Source organism: Drosophila miranda, chromosome 2 (assembly GCF_003369915.1).
Source record: "Drosophila miranda strain MSH22 chromosome 2, D.miranda_PacBio2.1, whole genome shotgun sequence".
NCBI lineage: Eukaryota > Metazoa > Arthropoda > Insecta > Diptera > Drosophilidae > Drosophila > Drosophila miranda.
Genome location: NC_046675.1, coordinates 9,447,944 through 9,463,184, shown reverse-complemented (window position 1 = coordinate 9,463,184; position 15,241 = coordinate 9,447,944). Strand labels below are relative to the sequence as shown.

The 15,241-nt window shown below is 45.3% G+C and overlaps 2 protein-coding genes across 3 annotated transcripts; one reads left to right on the top strand and one right to left on the bottom strand.

Moving 5' to 3' along the window:
• Nucleotides 1–1,918: 1,918 nt before the first annotated feature.
• Nucleotides 1,919–11,831, top strand: LOC108156287 (kinesin-like protein Klp98A). 2 transcript variants are annotated; one of them, XM_017287664.2, is made up of 12 exons: nucleotides 1,919–1,965; nucleotides 5,310–5,533; nucleotides 7,461–7,774; nucleotides 7,831–8,000; nucleotides 8,073–8,502; nucleotides 8,567–9,298; nucleotides 9,362–9,535; nucleotides 9,720–9,842; nucleotides 9,957–10,070; nucleotides 10,130–11,177; nucleotides 11,247–11,425; nucleotides 11,489–11,831. In XM_017287664.2, the coding sequence occupies exons 1-12, from the start codon at nucleotides 1,919–1,921 to the stop codon at nucleotides 11,729–11,731; spliced, it is 3,798 nt and encodes a 1,265-aa protein (XP_017143153.1). In that variant the 3' UTR covers nucleotides 11,732–11,831. The 2 variants fall into 2 exon arrangements, with proteins under 2 accessions (XP_017143153.1, XP_017143154.1); XM_017287665.1 differs by lacking the exon at nucleotides 9,720–9,842 and having other exon boundaries at nucleotides 11,489–11,731.
• A 1,072-nt stretch (nucleotides 11,832–12,903) lies between these two features.
• On the bottom strand, nucleotides 12,904–14,305 carry LOC108153972 (putative gustatory receptor 98b). Its single transcript, XM_017284068.1, has 4 exons — nucleotides 13,435–14,305; nucleotides 13,297–13,373; nucleotides 13,070–13,237; nucleotides 12,904–13,011 (listed from the first exon to the last, which is right to left on the bottom strand). The coding sequence occupies exons 1-4, from the start codon at nucleotides 14,303–14,305 to the stop codon at nucleotides 12,904–12,906; spliced, it is 1,224 nt and encodes a 407-aa protein (XP_017139557.1).
• Between the last annotated feature and the right edge of the window lie 936 nt (nucleotides 14,306–15,241).

Genomic DNA, 15,241 nt, shown 5'->3' with positions numbered 1-15,241 from the left:
TCAATCCATCAAGCTATTAATCAATCAATCTATCAATCCATCAATCTACCAATCCATCAATCCACTAATCTATCAATCTGTCAATCTATCATTCCATCAATCTGTATATAATATAATATTGTATATGGATATAAATCTTTCAATCCATTAATATATCAATCCAGTAAGCTATCAATCAATCAACCAATGAACCTAGATTGATAGATTGACAGATTAATATATTTACATATTGATAGATTGATGTATTGACAGATTGATATATTGAAATATTGATAGATTGATGGATTGATATATTGACATATTGATATATTGGCATATTGATATAGTGATATGTTGACATATGATAGATTGAAAGATTGATAGATTGACAGATTGATGGACTGATAGATTGACAGATTGATAGATTGATATATTGATAGATTGATAGATTGATAGATTGATCGATTGTAAGATTGACAGATTGTTAGATTGACAGATTGATAGATTGATATATTGAAATATTGACAGATTGATGGAATGATAGACTGACAGATTGATAGATGGATTGATGGATTGATAAAATCAATGGATGGATTGAAAGATTGATGGATTGATTGGTTTATTGGTTCTTTTTTTCATTGGTTCATTGATTGATTGGTCATTGGTTCATTAGTTGAGTGGTTCATTGTTGTGCACCAAAATCGGGGCAAAACCAATCAAAGCAATCGCCGTAGTACGAAAACAAGTCAAGTGTTTAAAACTAGCTAGTCAAGTAGAAAATTGATTCATTAATCGGATAAAATTATGTGGGCAGGGCTGAGAGATCTAGATAGCTAGTAATATTCGACGGAATTTCAAAAACGAGGAATATGAAGAATTCATCAGTATATTTTGAAAATGAGACCGTATATTTCAGTATTTATTTGAATCGGTTATAACCGGTAGGCAATATAAGTCCCATTCTAATCGTATAAAACTATGTGGGCATGGCTAAATTTCCTATCTAGCTTGTAGTATTTGACGGAATATCAAAAACGGGGAATATGTATAATAGAATTCGGAGTTCATCAGTATATTTACGGTATATTTTTTTGAATTCAATGGTATATTTCTGAGGGTCGGACGGCATATTTTGTCAAAAATTCTGCGGTCACACTGTAGCCAACAAAAACAATTTGTACAAAAAAATTTTTCAAGACGAAAACATCGCGAACGCATATTTGAAGATTGAAGATAAAAGATTGTGAAGAAAGTAAATAGTGCACGGTTCGTTGTTTTTTGCGCTGCGATTAACGCGTGTGCCTTTAATGATGTGTGTTAAGGCATTTACAGCGCAATTTTCATGCGGTGGTGCTCGTGCCCCTCCAAAACTTAACAGAAATCTAATGCAGAGGCAGCAAGCAGATACTTATGCCTGCTCCCTGCTGCTGCTAAACAATTAATCAAAAAATAATGATGACTGCCCAAGGTGCCAGTGGAAGTGAATCGAAATTATATTGCGCACAATCATCATTATTAGTACGAGTATTATGTGCAGTTGTCTGCGGAGGCGCGCAAAGTACGGCCAAGAAGTCGTGGACAGCGGAGCGCTGCTGCTGCTGCTCGACATAAGGCACAACGGTGGTGCGTCGGTGCACAAGAAAGGCAAAAGAAAAACAAACTAAAACAAGGCCAAGAAGGCCAGAGAAAACAGAAAAGGAAACAAAATACACAAAGTGTTCATCATTATCGAAGTGCTTCGCATAGTCCCCCCTAAGAACGCTACACTCCTCCCCACTCGATTCAAATTACGTGGCTCGTGGCAGTGGACAAACCTGCTGCTGCAAAAATCTGAATCTGGATATACTGTACCGCGCACCCACCCCCGTGAACGGCACATAGCTTCAGATCCAATAGGAAAAAAAGGAGTACAAGAATCCGAGGAACAACCACCACCGAAATGTCATCGCTCAAGGTTGCCGTGAGGGTTCGCCCCTTTAACACTCGGTAAGCGGCGGGATTAGAGTAGAGTGTTAGAGAGTGTTTGTCCAGACCAGCGATAAAGTGGATGTTTATAGAACGCCCCCTAATGCGTGGGCGAACTGTTGCATTTCCTCTGATTAAATTGAGATTTACATATGGCTAGAGTTCCCTCAATAGGAGCAGCTTTTCGATTTGCAAGGCCGTCGACTGCCACGGGATTGCCATAGAATTTATTATTGGTTAGCCAACTATTACTTGGGAGAATGGCGTGTAATGGCCTGTAATGGCGTGTCTGAAGTGGGCTTGCCCAATGTGTCTGTCTGTCTGCCTGAAGCCCCATTCTAGTACCGCTCTTTTGTTGTTGTTTTAATTCTTCGAACCGCCAGCGAACATTTACCTTTTTTTACTCTTTCTGTTATTGCTGTTGTGTCTTTATCTTGTCTATCTGTGGCGCAGCGGTCATTGCTTTTGGCACAGTTACTTGCGTACAAAGCGAAAGACAGACAGAAAGAGAGGACAAAAGAGAACTGCTGCCAAACAAAGAAAGATGGAAGGAACCCGTGTAATGATGTCATTCATCTCCTCGCACATTCGATATAAAACTCGCCAAAAACATCACATACATAAGCAAAATATAAGCTATTTTTTTATAGGTTTTCTCTCGTGTGTTAATTGTGCCTGAAACCGACCAAACAAACAAAAAACTGTAATTATAATAGCAACTCCCGCCGGGGGCTCCGCTTTGAAGTTGTGACATCATCGTTATCGTAGTAGTGGACTTATGCAAAGCACTCCACTGTTGCCCAGATCCATCCATTGGATTCCATTGGTTCATCTGTGTTTGGTTAGCCTCCAAACGGGCACATTTCCACGGCTCTCCTCCATCGCAGTCATGCAAGAGTGCCGACTGAATCGACCGAGTGTTCGCAAAACAAAAAAAACAAAAAAAGGAAAAACCTACAATAATTATCTACAAGTACGAGTATGTTTATTGCACCCAAATTTGATTCGTAAAAACACTCGCACACACATCTACGAGTTTTGAGCGAATTTTTAGCACGAATCCGAAACCAAAACAAGTTCCCATATTTCTCTCATAATGGATTGTATATGCCTCATGACTCACGGCTCAGACAAACAATTTTTGTTCGTTTTTAGTGGCTGCATGAATGTTTAATTTGAGACATGAATCAACGCTGTCGTCTCTCGGAATTGTCAGTACGAACGAATGCACAACCCAAAATCCCGCTCAAGCAGCTCTCATTCCTGTAATCTCTGGCTCTGGCTCTGGCTCTGTGGATGGGATGTCTGCTCTCAACAACAGGCCAAAGATTAACGAATTAAAACCACTCAAACGCACTGAGAACCGAAAAGTGCCATAGTCACAGCACAGCAGAGCAGAGAACGGCCAAGTGGAGCAGCGCAATCATGCCACGCTATGGGGCAAAGAGAGGAATGACCTAAAACTGCCGCTTGAAATGGGACAAGACATTGCAGTGACTGCAGAGAATGAGAGTGAATGTTACACCGATTCGTAAATACCCTTGTAATGGTCGAGAATGGAAGGAATGTTTGCTTTGGAAAATGGATCGTTTCGAGGCGGAAGTGACTGGCAGCCTGGGTTTCTTTCAACTGCTAGCTATTTTGGTTTTCTCTGCAATTAACAACGAAAAAGTCTAGCAAAAACTCTCACGTCTCTGGAGAGATGTCCGCTTAAGATAAATGATCTTGAGAGTAAAAAATATAAATGGGGAAAAAGAGATTATTTCTTTCAAACAATAAAGTAATGCCTTTTTCTAGTCCCCAATATAAATATGTATTTGTTTACTTTACGTACTTGTGTAATTCCCATTTCTGGGTAAGCTTATCAGCAATTAATTCATCCTTCAAATGTTCAGAAAAGTATGATACAAAAAAAATTGATAAAAAAAAAAAATACTAGAATGATACAAAAATAGCTCTAAAGCCGAGACGAGATCTATTTGTTAGAAAGCCTATTAATTTTAGAATTAAATGATTTAATTCATTTTGTAAATAATAAATAATTCTAAAAATACTAGCAAAGGACTAAAAAGCATTCTAGAATCGTACTTGATCACTACTCAAATAATCCTAGAAAAATACTAGAAAAAATTACTAGAAAAACTACTATAATCTTACTAAGGAAATCTTAAAAAAATTCTAATAAATTCTGGGTAATAAAAACCGAAATAAACGTAGAAAACTACTGGGATATTGATACCAGAAAACTCCTAGAGGAAATTATATTGGAATAATACTGCAATAATACAAGAATAATACTACAATAATACTAGAATAATTGTAGAAAACTACTGGGATATTGATACCAGAAAGCTCCTAGAGGACATTCAAGTGGTACCAAAAGGAATACTAAAATAATAATAGAATAATACTGCAATAATACAAGAATAATACTAAAATAATACTAGAATAATTGTAGAAAACTTCTGGGATCATACTCTAACAAATTCTAGTCGAGATGCCATAGAAAAAGGGCTTGGGACAATTGGATCTACATATATACTAGAAATCGTATACTTTTTTCGAGTCTCTCTTTTCCAATAGGGTTTCCTCTCTTATTTCTGATAGATATGACCCCTATGATAGAATAGAGTTCTGAAGAGGCAGCAGAATGCTCTCTGGCTATCATTCCATTGAATTGTTTGTGTGGCATCGCGGATGATGGCTCTTCTGTTTATTTTCTTGAATACTCGAGTATATACCATGCATCTGTGTGTGTGGGGGTGCCCCTATGAACTCAAGTCAACCGGTTCCCCGTTTCCCCGTTTCTCCGCTTTGCCCGTTTCCCCTCCATCTTGGAACGAACGAAATGTTCTATGCCTTGTTTTTCCGTCTCTTTCATTTGCGTCGCTTTTCCTTTTGATGTTGCAATCAAGTTTTCCAGCATTTTATTATGCCCTGCAAACCGGATTTTCATTTATAATTTGTAGCTGTCGCCCGATCACAGAGCTCCAGAGCTCCAGCGCTCTAGACTGTATTTGGAGCTGCTTGTGCCACTGCCAGTGGAATATGTCAATTGGTTTGCATGGCAGGGCAGGGCAGGGCAGGGCAGGGCAGGGCACCTCCAACGGGTGGCAGAAAGGGGTGGGAATTTGTTTAGGGCATGCAAAAATCGTTAATAGGAATATTTATGAGCTGCTGTTGTTTTTTGTTGAAGTAAAAATAGCTTTATTCCGACACGGAAAGTCGTTAAAATGGGGAGATGGAAGTGAAGGCAGGGAGCCGGTCGGAAAGTTATATAAAATCGCAACAACCAAGGCCGCCAATTATTTCAAACAGATAATAAATGAAAATGTCATCCGCTCATCTCTCTTTCTTTGTTGCAGCGAGAATGACATGGACGCACAGCTCATCATGGAGATGGAGGGCAAGAAGACGCGCCTGATGAAGCCCCGGCTGCAGTCGATCCGCGATGCCGGACGGGACAATCATCATGACTTCACCTTCGACTACTCGTATTGGTCGTTCGATGCAGAGGATCCGCACTTTGCCACCCAGGAGCAGGTGTACAGCGATCTCGGCAACGATGTGGTCGATTGTGCCTACGAAGGTGAGAGACGCTCCACCCCGCGATGGCACCCCGCACCCCATTTGGATGGTTGTCTGTCCCGTGACGCATTAACCTCCGCCCAACTAATTGCCCCCCGTTTTCACGGGGTCTGTGCCACATGACAGCTAGATTTTTCCCATTAGCCACACACAGAGACACCCACAACAGCCGAGAGTTTTCTCTTTTTTCGCTTTTCTGTTTGCCTGCACTTACGGTTTTGTTTACATTTTCTTTGTGCGTCTGCTTATTGGCTTTGCCATGGCTGAAGGTGGGGAGGGGGAGGGGGAGGGGGATGGTTTCCCCCAAAATGTTCCTTATTGTAAACAACATTTGGGTCTAAAAATAGGAGCTCCACTGTACACACAACCCAAGACCAAACTTCGACTCGAATGAATCTGTATGCGCCGCTTTGAATAATCATGCAAATTTCCGGCTGCCGGCTGGATGCCACTCGAGTGGTGGAGGAGGAGTCATCAGGCTGGGCGCCCCTCTGGCGGCCTTGGGGGCTAGATTTGATCGATTGATGGCCACCGCCGGAGGTGGGATTCGGTGCCTGGGTGTCACGTGCCTGGCAAAGATTTTCCCTGCAATTAATGCGTAGCTTTTTTTAACGCGCTTTCACTTGAGCAAAAACTAATTTATTATTTCATTGCAAACCTGCAAAGGAAGGCAGACTCTTTGGATACCCTTCCAAAGACTATGAGCAACTCCTTTGTTATGGTTTAAGCCAAAGAAAATCAAAAGAAATTCAGAAGAAAAGGCACGTTTTATTCAGCAGGAAATGGCTTCAAGGGTAACGAAACTAAGCAACAAATAAAACTAAAACTAAAACAAAAACAGAAACAAAAAACAAAAACTTTCGCCCACAACAGAAACGGAAAATGGCAAGCGAAATGGAACAGCTGTCGGCTGCTTGAATGTCGGCTGCCTGGCGTCTGCTGTTTGGCACGCTTTCAATATTGAATTACAAGCAGAGGCCGAAGATTGGCCAACAGGGAAGTGGATGGGGCATGGGGACTGGGGAATGGGGCATGGGAATGACAAACATTTGAATGAATTATGCAGTTAGGAAAACAAGCCATAAACAAACTGCATAAACTGCAAGTGGCGTCCCACTGCCTCCGATGACTCGTCTCGAAGTCTCCGCCATGTGGAACGAGGGGACTGCCTGCCTAAACGCTGGACAGATGGCCAGTTGTTGTTGCGCCACTTGTGCGGTCTCAGATGACACGATGGAAAAGCTAATCTTACACACCTGCCTGAGCGCACTTCTGTTAACCGCCCAGTGGGCGTGATATGTCTGTCTATCCCCCACTCCACGGGGCGCCACGCCACGCCATTCCACTTTCTGTTTTTCTCGACTCCCTGTTGACGGACACTTGATGCCGCAAGCGGGGGGGCGCCTAGGCGCCAGAGATTTCGTCACGACTTTTTGAATGCAACATCTTTGACGGTGAATCATCAGTATTATGACATCAACAATGCCATTTATGGTGCCGCGAACTCACAAAAAACACTATTAAGTGGATAATTATCCTTGAGACTAGCAGCGTCTGCTATAGATAGAAGAATGCTTGGGGGTTGACCCTAAACTTTAATGGGATCAGTGTCAGTGCAGATAATTCAAATCTCACAGTCACAAAAAGTGGAAAATCAGCTTATCTGCCATTTCCACCTTGTTCAAGTTCATTCCAGCAATTTCCAGTTGCAGCAGAGACCCCATAATCGATCTGTCTGGAAGATCAATACTCTCTAGAGCTGAGGTCTTTGCTGCCATTGAGCAAAAGAGCAGACATTGCGTGTGAATGATCCCTCCGCTTGCAACAGAGCTTCTCCACTGACATGCGCTGACAGAGTGGGAATGTGCCATTCCCATGGACACGCTCGAATGAATGGGTGGTAACCTTTTAACATTTGCTTCTTGCAGGCTACAATGCATGTGTGTTCGCCTACGGACAGACGGGCTCGGGCAAAACCTTCACGATGATGGGCACGCCGAACAACCCGGGACTGATACCGCGCATCTGCGAGGAGCTGTTCAATCGCATGCGCGTGGGCCAGGAATCGGGCACGGGCTATCGCACGCATGCCAGCTACCTGGAGATCTACAACGAGCGGGTGAAGGATCTGCTGGCGGCACAGAGCACCGGGCATGGGCTGAGAGTGCGCGAGCATCGGAGTCTGGGCCCCTACGTGGAGAATCTGTCGCAGCATGCGGTGTCCGATTTCGATGAGATTCAGGTGAGTGAATCTTGAGTGGATCTTTTAATTATACTCATTATGTACGTCCCTTGCAGGAATGCATTGCTCGAGGGAATGCGCAACGCACCACGGCCAGCACAAACATGAACGACACGAGCAGTCGCAGTCACGCCATCTTCACGATCACATTTGTGCAGGCGGTCTTCATGAATGACATGCCAAGCGAGACAGTCTCGAAGATCCATTTGGTCGATCTGGCGGGCAGGTGCGTAAGCGGAGCATGAAGCTCTAGAAAGCGCAATGACTCTCCTCTCCCCCTTCTTTATTTGGTATTTAGTGAGCGTGCCAATGCAACGGGTGCGACGGGTCAGCGCCTGAAGGAGGGGGCGCACATCAACAAGTCCCTGGTGACGCTGGGCAGCGTCATATCCGCGTTGGCGGAGCAGACGAGCGCCGCACACAACAACTCGACGTTGGCCACAACCCCGAACAGTGCCAGCAAGCGGGTGCTGTACATACCCTATCGCGACTCCATTCTCACGTGGCTCCTGAAGGACAGTTTGGGTGGCAACAGCAAGACAATCATGATTGCAGCCCTGTCCCCAGCGGACTGCAACTACAGCGAGACCCTGAGCACACTGCGGTACGCCAATCGAGCGAAGAACATCATCAACAAGCCCACAGTCAATGAGGATTCCAATGTGAAGCTGATTCGAGAGCTCAGGGAGGAGATCAACAAGCTCAAGTCCATGCTAACGGGTGACACAGTAAGTCAGAAGTCAGAGGACGGCAGGATGTTTCCGATTGGTTCTGATTACTCTTTTGTTCTAGCAATCATTGCAGCCGTCTCTCAAAGTATTGGCCGATCTCCAGAAGAAGGAGGCACAGGAGAAAGTGCTCACCGAAGAGTGGACGGAGAAATGGAAGGTGGCCCAGTCGATTCTGCAGGAGCAAAAGAGCCTGGGTCTGCGTAAGTCCGGTGTGGGCGTGGTCCTCGACTCAGAGATGCCGCATCTGATTGGCATCCACAACGATGTGACCACCGGCGTGACCCTGTACAGCCTCAAAGAGGGAGAGACGCGCATTGGCACCGAGGAGGCGGAGCTGTCGCAGGATATCGAGCTGGCGGGCGATGGAATCCGGGCCCAGCATTGCAGTATCGTGCTGAAGGGCGGCGTGGTTACGCTGCATCCCTGGCCCCTGGCCCAGTGCTGGGTGAACGCCCATTTGATTGACGAACCCAAGCAGATCTCGCAGGGCGACATCATACTGCTGGGACGCACGAACATCTTTCGCTTCAACAATCCCGCGGAGGCGGCCAAGCTGCGCAAGGACTTAAGTCGTTCGCAGCTGGACATGTCGCGACTGTCGCTGATCACGTCGTCGAAGGAGAACCTGCTCACGTGCAGCATTTATTCGGACGAGGATGGGGCATCGCCCTATAAGCGCCCCGAACGGCAGTATTATCCTCAGCGTCCCATGTCGCGGGACGATCCAGAGTTGCAGGATGAGAATCGTAAGATTCTCGACACCATCGAGAATGCCTTGAAGCAGCTGAATGTGGTAGGTGGATGGGGCGAATGCAGTGAAGCCAAGAGAAGGTGATAACCCATTCTGTTCTCATAGGAACGCGTTCAGATGCACGACCAATACAAGACGAAGGTGAGGAAGCTGACAGAGGAACTGATACGCCTGGAGCAGGAGGAGATGGATGGCTTGCAGCTACTGAATTGTCGCGAACAGGAGCTGGTTGCCCGCAAGGATATGCTGCTGTGGGAGAAGACCAACGAGAAGGTTCAGGTGCGTCTCCCGGATCCTTACTGTTGCATGCAATCTGAATGGATTGATCTTTTGCGTGCTTGTTATGTGCCTGTCTATCTCTGGCTGCCGTCTCTTTTCTCTCTCTCTCTTTCTGTACTTATCATTTCCTATGTTCTGGCTTTTGTTCCTTATGATTTTTCCGTTCGTTCCATTTTCGTTTTAGATCGACATTGTGTGTAGACAAATTTCAGCGTTTCAGACGCAGCTCGACTCTAAGAAACGCGATTTCTCCGAGTATGTAGCGAAAGAATTGCAGGAACTGCAAGATTGTGGCAAACTGGATGAGGTTTGTTCTTTGTTTTTGTTTTAGAACTCGTTTGCCTTGACCTACAGTAGTTAGTCGTAGAAAAAGAAACACCTTAAGTGTCCAACCAAAAATATTAATATAAATGTTTTATAGATGGGCATGAAGATCGAGGAAGGCACTCCTCTGAATGACGAGCTGCTGTTGCAGGTCTCTGATTCGTTGGATCTGTTTGCCGCTCAATTTATTAAGGACACTGTTCGCAGAAATGTAAGGCCCACTTTGAAAAACCCCCCTAAATGTATATGAATCATTGAACCCCTTTACAGAATGAGGAAATTCGTAAACTGGATGAGGAGATAGCCGAAAAGGAGCGCATTCTCAATGCCAGCACCAGCAAGATAGCCAAAGTGGATGAGACCATGCTGGAGATCCAAGCTCAATTGGAACGACTGCGTCTGGAACGCGCCGAGAGCGAGGCCGAGGCGCAGGCGATGCGTGCCAGGAAGCAGACAATGAAACTGCAGCTCAGCAACAAGTCCTTGTCCATGTCCACCTCGACCAGCACAAACGAAGCAGACGATGTGTCCAAATCGGACACTTATGAGACCTGTGATACCTTCCATACCGCCCAATCCAATTTCTCGCTTGTCTCATCGCCCACCATCACGGAGGGCCAACAGACGCCGCTCAGCAACTGCTCCTGCGAGGCAGAGGATGAGGCGGAAGACACGCGCAAGGATGACGACATTTCAGGCAGCAGCGAAGATGCCTCACGCACCTGCACTGCCGGCCCAAGCAGCGGTAGTGGCAGTGGCAGTGTCAGCACTGGAGGTGGTGCACCCAGTGGAACGCCCAGCTCGCAGGCTATTATGAGCGACAGTGGCGTGTGCCTGGACAGCCGAACACAGGCGCTGCTCCAGAATGGACACTTCAACAATTATAAGCAGAGCGTGCGCACCAGTGACGAGGATACGGGCTCCTGCTCCTCCTGTGAACTAGGCCGGCACTCGGATATCTCGCGTCCCTATTGTCCGCTACACTCGCTGCGCCGCAAGATTGCCGCCCAGAAGGCATTGATCATGAAGAACCTCGAAACGGACCTGAACAAGACCCAGTTGGATGAGCAAATTGCAAATCTGCAGGATCTGCAGAGACGCTACATTCAAATGGAGCAGGAAATGCTCCAGAGCGTGCAGGACTTGGAGGCGCACGCCCAGTGCTGTGCCGACGAGCGGGCCGGAATGGAGCGACAGTACGAGCTGGCGAGCTCCATTATGCGATCGAGTGTGATGAGTCCCACCAGCATGGAGGAGTCCACATCGCAAATCTATCCACCCAGCATGACAAGATCCTGCCCATCTATGCGGGAGTTTCGTAAGTAGCAAAGTCTGTCTCTTCCATGGACTTTGGACTTCAATGTGCTCTTCTGTCTCTCCCATTCAGCGGCTGACGGCGATCACTTCATAACGATACCCTCCTTTGTGATGCGTGGAGCTGGCAAGCAGACGCACTACGAGTACGAGGTGCGTATCGCCCTGCCCGATGGAAAACTGAACATTCTTCGACGCTACAGTCGCTTCCGGGAGCTGCATTTATGCATGAAGCACTGCTATGGAGCCAAGGTAGCGTATCACAACGGGAACAGGCATACAATTTACTTATATTATTCGTTGTGTCCACTGTAGATCTCTGCATTACCATTTCCACGCCGTGAGCTCTTTGCGTCGAACAGCGAGCCAGTAGCCAAGCATCGTCGACGCCTTTTGGAGCTCTACTTACGTCGGCTTTTTGTGGTCTGCTCGAAGATACCACAATGCCCGATATATGAGGGACCTGGGGGACCGGGCCTCACGCGGGCCTCTCTCGTCCAGCTGTCGTCTTTTTTCAAGAAGGGCCTGTTCGAGAACGGGAAGCATGGGACGGGATAATAGTTAACCTACTGCTGAATTATCTCCTGCCTACAGTGTGTGTTTTTATTTATTTGTTCTACCTGTTAAGCTATATGAACGACAACATGGACCTGTTTTGAGTAGCTATCTCCCAAGTATGTACTAAATAGAGTAATTATAGAAAAGAGCGAAATAAATGTGTAAGTCCTTAGAATTGTAAGACCACCAGTGTCCTTTCAACCACTTTTTTTTATACATATATACCAATCGTTATTATTATGAACTGTAACTGTAATGGAGCTTTATATTAAACACACACACACACACTTGAAACTCTAAAACTCTAAAACTGTAACTGCCAGTGGCAATGTGTTGCAATCACTGAGATAATTACTAGAACTAAGTGCAAAAATATGTCTGTTAAAATGTCACGTTGAGAATTGTTTAGATTGGTTTGGAATGGTATGGTATGGCAGGTTGGTATGTATTTCGATTTTGGCCCAAGCACTGTTTTGCTGGCGCATTTTAATTAGTTAATTATTCCTCAAACGATAGTTAAATATACAAATACTTCCGAAAGTTATTCCAGTTATTAAGTCTGTGATTATATCAATTGAAAGTTATCAACACTGAATCTGTAACTGAATCTGTATCGTGTATCCAAGCGAACACAAATCCAACAACTGACAAACTCTACAATCTACTTAGGCTTAAGATAAATGTATAAACAGGAGCACTGTAGACGGGTCTAGGTGGGCAGATATTTGGCAGTAGGTTATACGATTTAGCATGTAAGAGCATTTACACTTAAGTTGATGATTGTCGCAATTATTTAGTAAATTAATTATGAGTACAACTTCTGGAAAATGATGAAACAAACATGAAATGTTCAATGTAAGGAAACGCGTTTAGATACAATACTTTATATACACACGATTTATGATATTATGATGATTGCAATAAGTGAAACAATAATAGCGTAAATCCCCTCTCTCGGGCAGGCCAATCCCGATTTACCGATGACAGTAGGTGTGCGGGTGTGCTGGCCCAAAAATATACACAATATACGTAATTATACACAACAAAAAGTGTTTAAATATTGTTTTAATTAATAATACGCGTATTTTTTTGTTCATTTTACATACACATGTAGATGCAATGTAAAGTACATGCACACGTACATGACATGTAATCTACATAGTATTTGAAGCTTAAAAGCTTTTGCTATTATTGAGATCGAAGCGACCTTTTTCCTCCGCCACGGCCTGAAATTTGAATTGCACAAGAATTATTGTATAACCCAGAATGGTGACAATCAGCTGAAAAATAATTGTTAAGAAGGAAGCTCTAAACAACGTTATATATCCAATGTAGTACCCCGCCAAAGTTCTTCAGATTGATATCGAAGAAACCTCCGCAGGTAAAGAGCAGTCGGAGGTGTTGCAGCTGCAGGCAGTATTCCCGCAGGCCCATGGATAGTACGGGAAAATTGTTTGCCACAGACAGGCAACGAATCTGATGGAGAATGCGTGGAAAACTATTGTACTGAAAGGGATTGAGAGATGAGGTTCGGTTCAGGTGGAAATTTAATTATAAATACTCACGGCATTGACGCAACGCTGGCTGAGATAGCAGGCCACTAGAGGATTGATCAGCAGCAGAACACAGTTGCCGAGTCTCACTATAGAAACGACAGATTTTCAGCTGAAGGAATTTAGTAGATACTTAAGAGAGAGACTTACCGTAGCGACAGCAATCAGCCGGATTGAATTGGTTGATATAAGCCCAGTTAACTACGTGCAGAATGGTAAGACCGTTGAACAGGAACAAAAACATCATGGGCAGCGTAAAGTACTTCTCCAGTTCGCCCACCAATCGCCAGACACGGCCGAGTAGCTGCTGATTGCGTCGCAAAGCCACGCACAGAGCCTGCAGCATGTCGCGCTGATTGCAGTCGGCCAGCTCCACCTGCAGCTGCCTCAGAGTGTGACGCAGGCGGAGCACCAGCTCATAAACCATCACCACGAACACGCAATACTCCAGGCACTTCAGCTGCAACATTATTAGTACCAGCTCAGAGAGAATTTTGCTGGGCCAGGACACAAACGGACCCATGGCCTCAATAGTGAATCGGGGCATCAAACCGACCAGCGCGACGAGCCACAGGCCACAATTGGTGGCCAAACGGTAGCGAAAACTGTTATGCCCCGGCTGTCCGCCAAAGCACTGGGAGGCATCATCAATCTCCATTTCCAGATCTGCAATATCCTCATAAATGTGGCCCAGTCGACGGTAGTTCAGGAGCATGTTCAGATGAATGACAATGCCCATGGAGGCGAGCACAACCTTCTGCACTCTGCCCATGGCTCTGGTAAAATCTTCCAGCTTGAACTGTTCGATTTCCGCGTTCAAGGCCAACACATTCACATACGACATACATATGAGAATCCCAAGGAAAAACAGCGAATAAACTCCATATCCCACAATCAAGAACCGCCTCAGACGCCTATTTGTGGTCCTGTCAAAGAAGTTGGGCGGAGGCGTCAGCGCGAACACGGAGAATATCTGCAGATACGGACGAGCTGCGGCCAGCAGACGGCGACGACCCTTCATGTCTACCAAATCCCAAGGAACTGAAACAAGCTTCAAGGTGGGCCAATCGAGTAATGTGCAGTACATTTCTTTAATTAGTCGGATAACGCGGCGCAATGATCGATGGTGGTTTGTGGCTCTATGGCCTTTGAAGATCTTTATCCCAGTGCCTGTCCCACTTCCACATCAAAATGCTGGTAATTTCAATTTTCCTTTCCCTGCAAATGTGGGTTAAATTGTTTTTATCTTGGCTGGGCAATCAGCATTGCGAGTGTGTCTGTGTGTATGTGTGTGGGTCCCCTCTATTGCTATCCTTTGCATTGCAATTGCATCTGCATTTCAATCCCCACTACCCAGCCCCGAACTCTACCTCTAGCTTCAGCTCCATCTGTCGCTTTCAATTGCTCCACTTTCTTGCTTCATTTTCCATTTTGTGCACATAATTGCACTTCTTGTGAGCTAAAATGTGCAAACATTTTCCCATCATACCCATCCACCTATGCACCAGACATGGCCCCCCATTCATGGAAGGCAAATCAAATGAAAACACCCTCAGACACCGTGGCAGGGACCAGGGACCAGGGACTGGGGACCGGGGACCCGCCTGCTAATCCCAGTGCTCGCTGAGTCCCTCGTCGGGTTTGGCAATACATTGACTGGATTAAGTATCCTTTTTAATTTTTAACTACTTCACTTCACTTTGCACAGGGAATGAGAGCCGTACTCGTATTCGTTTCGTCCATCTATGGTTGGGTGGGGGCTTGGCTTGGGTTCGTTTTTTATTTTACTTTGGCTGTGCCATGCATGTGGCCCTTCGAGTCCTTTTCTTTTAAGCTTGATTAAGCACTTTGTGTAACTCTATGACAGGGACATGCATTTGCATGCTGGACGGCCAGGACGCCGAGCCAATGGCATTTTTAATTTTCTACAGCTACATATTCTGATCCAGCTCGAGAG

Excerpts from the sequence above, each read along its gene's own strand:
- LOC108156287 (XM_017287664.2), top strand. The coding sequence starts at position 1,919 with ATGTCATCGCTCAAGGTTGCCGTGAGGGTTCGCCCCTTTAACACTCG. Across the intron at positions 10,071-10,129 it reads AGGACACTGTTCGCAGAAAT|AATGAGGAAATTCGTAAACT; the intron begins GTAAGGCCCACT and ends ACCCCTTTACAG. Across the intron at positions 11,178-11,246 it reads CCCATCTATGCGGGAGTTTC|CGGCTGACGGCGATCACTTC; the intron begins GTAAGTAGCAAA and ends TCTCCCATTCAG.
- LOC108153972 (XM_017284068.1), bottom strand. The coding sequence starts at position 14,305 with ATGAAGGGTCGTCGCCGTCTGCTGGCCGCAGCTCGTCCGTATCTGCAG. Across the intron at positions 13,374-13,434 it reads GGCTGATTGCTGTCGCTACG|TGAGACTCGGCAACTGTGTT; the intron begins GTAAGTCTCTCT and ends TCGTTTCTATAG. Across the intron at positions 13,238-13,296 it reads GCCAGCGTTGCGTCAATGCC|TACAATAGTTTTCCACGCAT; the intron begins GTGAGTATTTAT and ends AATCCCTTTCAG.